This window comes from Larimichthys crocea, chromosome XVI (genome assembly GCF_000972845.2).
Source record: "Larimichthys crocea isolate SSNF chromosome XVI, L_crocea_2.0, whole genome shotgun sequence".
NCBI classification, from domain to species: Eukaryota; Metazoa; Chordata; class Actinopteri; family Sciaenidae; genus Larimichthys; species Larimichthys crocea.
The window spans coordinates 12,370,156-12,374,262 of NC_040026.1; the positions used below are offsets into that span (position 1 = coordinate 12,370,156).

The following is a 4,107-nucleotide window of genomic DNA, read 5'->3' on the forward strand; positions in this document are numbered from 1 at the left end:
TATTGTCATAATGCTGCATTCTAGACATATCACTTTTATTGGCTTTACATTTGAAGGAATAGCAAAAATTGTACACAACATACAGACATAAAGTATAAGCACCCCTTTATTATATTCTTAGCTATGGCTTTAGATATACCACTTTGGTCCACATTGATATATCTTAACAACTATTGGATGAGTTGCCATTTTGTACAGACATTCATGGTCCCCAGAGGATGAACCATAATAACTATATTGTTTCCTGACTTTTCCTCTAGTGTCACCATGAGGTTGACATAAAAAAAGTCATCTATTCTGTCAGCTATTGGATGAATTGCCATAGAATACATTTTAATAACTTTGATCCTCTGACTTTTTATGTAGTGTCATCACCAGGTCCAATATATTGGTTTATAAATAATTACCTGCAAAAGTAATCTGTACTTTGTGTTCGATGGAAGAAACAAGGAACGTTGCCACTGTTACCAAATGTTTGCTCATGGTGGAAATTGTTTGGTCTCTGTAAATAATATTATAAAGTCATGGGATAACTTGATGATTTGGCGCTATATAAATAAATTTAATTTCATTGAATTTCTTAGCAAATGAAACAAATAAAACCTAATTTTAAACCACTACCTACACATTTTAAGGAGGTATGGTAGCTGCAATTATGTTTTGGGTATGTAGGCATCCATGTTTCTGGACTACTTTCAATTTACTGGACCAACCCATAAACGTCAGACTGACTTGAATGAAATGCAGCATTAGAGCCATTACAACCACCTGTGCTACCACCAGAGCAACCCAATTCTCTCTGACTACCTGCAGCCACACTCTGCCACCTTCATCTCTTCATAAAGGTATCTTATAGTGAGGCGTCCATTCTCCCGATACATGACTGTGATGGGGTCCAGCTTGATGGGAACGCAGCATGCCATGTTGGCCCTCTTGGGGTCCCTGATGTTCATCAGTGTCTGGATGAGGGCATGTTTTGACGGGGTAGATTCATCCGTCAACGGGTGGTAACACAGTCCTCGACATTCAAAGGCGTCATATTCTGGTGGAGCCACAATCCAGCTGTCCCAGCCAATGTCTTTAAAGTTGACTTTGAGAGAGGTCCGCCGACAGTATTCCCTCTCTGCCTTTCTTTTCTTTCTCCGCGGATGCAGAGCCTCCGGGATCTCGTTTGGAAGCTGATCTCCTCTATTCCAGTCAGCACCCGAGTGTAAGATGGTTTCTTCTTCGTGAAGGATCATCTCTCTTAATTCCTTCTTTGTCTCCCTCCTCCTACTGCTCAAGTCATCTGAGAAGACTATTAAAGCTGCTGAAGTGTTATCTCCAACAGACACACTCATATTAAAACAGCCTGCCCCTACTTCTCCGCCTTTAAAAACCCCACAGTCCTTCCTGTCCACCACTACATCAAAAATGGTTGCTCCATGGCCTGACCTGATCCAGCTCTGAATAGCTGTGGTCACATCCAAAGTCACCCATGTGCTCTGCGAGCCTGTCACCCCTTTGCCAACCAGTAGTTGAGTTGTGGAGGAGAAATCGATGAAATTCACTTCATAGACTTTGACGGTGGCCTTGAAATTGTGCGAGGTTACCTCTGACTTGGGATCTGGGAGGAAGTAGAGTTGTAGTTCAGCAGTAGTGATCTTTTCATGGTTGGGGATGCTGATGTTGAACTGCAGCCTGTGCTTTGACTTTATGCCATTTGTCACAGAGAGAGTGATATCTGTGGGAGAGAGATATGAAGAGGTCAGAGGGTTTATTTGAAAGTCCAAATGTGCACTGTCTGATGTGAGGTCAAACTGAGATTGCTTTATCACTATACATAACTATATGGACCTTAATAAGTCCTCCCAAATGTTGTAAAAGGACAGATGTCTAAATTTGTTAATAACCAACGTTATATTGGTCTATTGAAAAGAGGAAATAACTTCTTATACCAACATTTTAAAGCCATGATATGGGTGAGTACCACTTGAATGGACAGCATATTAGTTAGCAATGGTAGCCCTCAAAATACCCTCCCAGAGGCTCAAAACTTAGATGCAATTTCCACAAATATGTCCAAAAACTTGCTTTCATAAGTGTGTAGAATTAAAATTTCATTAAAATAAGTGGGGGTGAATCATAATTCAACACGTTTCTGTGGCTATTTCTGTGGGGGTGAATCATAATTCAACACGTTTCTGTGGCTATTTCTCGGAAAGGTACAAGCATTTCAGTCTGTGGAAGCAGATAACATGGGACAATAAATAACACAAGGGGGTTGCAAGATAAGATATGAGAGTCTGTGAGATAATTACCAAATGAGCAGCTTGAAAAAACATACAAGCTACATTAAACTGTCAGATTTTTAAAATTGATTTTAGACATTTATTATTTACTATTATTATTTATTTTCTATATATATATATTTTTTGCAGTAAATTGATGAAAATGCTTGTTTGTTAAATGTTTGTTTAACATAGCCTTTTTATGTCTGGAGCTGTAAGGAGAGAAAAACTTCTATTAAGTCAAATGTGGATAATGTTGACCAGCTATATAAACACAAACTTACACAGTTAGCAGGCGGGGGTTTCAAAATATTCATATCAAGTTGTAAGCACAGAAATTACTAAGGGAAAAAAGTTTTCTTTATACATGGTATCTCGCATAAGCTAGACAGAACATGCCATCATCCTTCAGTTATTTCAAAGTAAAACCCTGCTCATGTACCTTGGACAGTGAAGCTTCGTATGACATCAGACTGAGGGATCACCGAGCTGTCTGAAGCGTACTTGTTGTAAAGCTCCATCATGAACCAAGGTGGGTGGATTTTGCTGTGCTCCTGAGGAACATCCGACAGGTTGAGTTTCCTCAGAAAGTCCTCCTTCATGGTTCCCAGGAGGTTCTCCATTCTGGAGTCGGTGTCTTGCTCCTCCAGAAGTTCCTCCTCTGACAGCTGAGAGTACAGTCCCTCTGGGTCCTCACTCTGGATGTCATTAGTATGAGGTTTACAGGTGCAGGAGCCAATAGAGACCACCAGACTCAAACACACCTTGAACAGGAATGATCTGGAAGTCTGCATTTTGAAATTAGATTCTTTCTAAGCCACTGTGCTGGCACAAACTTTACCTTCTTCCCGGCTTGAAAACAGACTTTGCGATGGCAAGGTTTGAAAATGGAGATCTCCAATGCAAGGACCACAGTCCTGATGTCCGCTCCCATGCTCCCAGAGTAAACAGGGGGACTTGTGTCAACCAAAATAGTAGCTTGGCCATGCTTATCACTGCCATTGATGCCTTCTTTTAAGCTTTGTTATCATTAGAGGGCTGGCTGCTAATGAAGACACTGTAAACAGTTGACAGCGATAATGAGGAAGGCACTGGAAACTGTGAGGTTACTGACAAGCAGACATATCCATAAAATGGCTTTTCCCAGCTTCACTGTTGAGGCCAATGGTAACAAAACACTTAAAAGAAACAAAACAGCACATTGCATTCTTTACCGCCAACATAGCTTCATATTTCGTACCGTGTTTTTGACCAATCACTGTACACTACATTCATGCACATGTTCCAGAATGTCATCAAAACTACTGACTCAGATCCATTCAAAGGTACTGGCAAGTAAGATAATACATTTGACAGACACAGACAGTGATAGGAATTGTCATTTTTCAAGAGAAATAAACTTAAACCAGTTAGTGATATAGAGCAGACACAAATGCAACAAGTAGCTCTATGAATTAAAATGATATAATTTCTGATATATTTTATTATATTCTTAATTTTTGAATTTCTTTTATTATTGACACTTGAATCCAAGGCTCATTAAATACCAATTAATAAGACTAAAGTTGTATTCACAGTAATGCAGAAAAAACCTTTTGCACACACATTTTGTGCATGTTGTGTGTTGCAATAGCTCTTGATGGATCTAGAAAATCCAGATTTGTTGAGCTTAGCTGCATTGACCAATCACTGTTGTTAACCAGGGCTTGAACTGAAGGATGATGTCCTCATATCGAAACCAGACAAAATATTTTCACTTTGCAAAATTTCAGCATGCAGATGCAAATGCCAGGTTGTAAAAACACTTTTTGAATCTCTGAAAGGTGGCTATCTACTG

The 4,107-nt window shown here is 39.6% G+C and overlaps 1 protein-coding gene across 1 annotated transcript; it reads right to left on the minus strand.

Annotated features, from left to right (window-relative positions):
- Positions 1-675: 675 nt before the first annotated feature.
- Positions 676-3,664, minus strand: gdf2 (growth differentiation factor 2). Its single transcript, XM_010742901.3, has 2 exons — positions 2,713-3,664; positions 676-1,723 (listed from the first exon to the last, which is right to left on the minus strand). Exons 1-2 carry the CDS (start codon positions 3,062-3,064, stop codon positions 804-806), a joined length of 1,272 nt encoding a protein of 423 aa, XP_010741203.2. The 5' UTR covers positions 3,065-3,664; the 3' UTR covers positions 676-803.
- Positions 3,665-4,107: the final 443 nt, after the last annotated feature.

What these genes read in the sequence shown, in the direction of transcription:
- gdf2 (XM_010742901.3), bottom strand. Translation starts at nt 3,064, where the DNA reads ATGCAGACTTCCAGATCATTCCTGTTCAAGGTGTGTTTGAGTCTGGTG. An exon ending in ACGAAGCTTCACTGTCCAAG is followed by an intron (nt 1,724 to 2,712) that starts GTACATGAGCAG and finishes TCTCTCCCACAG; the next exon opens with ATATCACTCTCTCTGTGACA.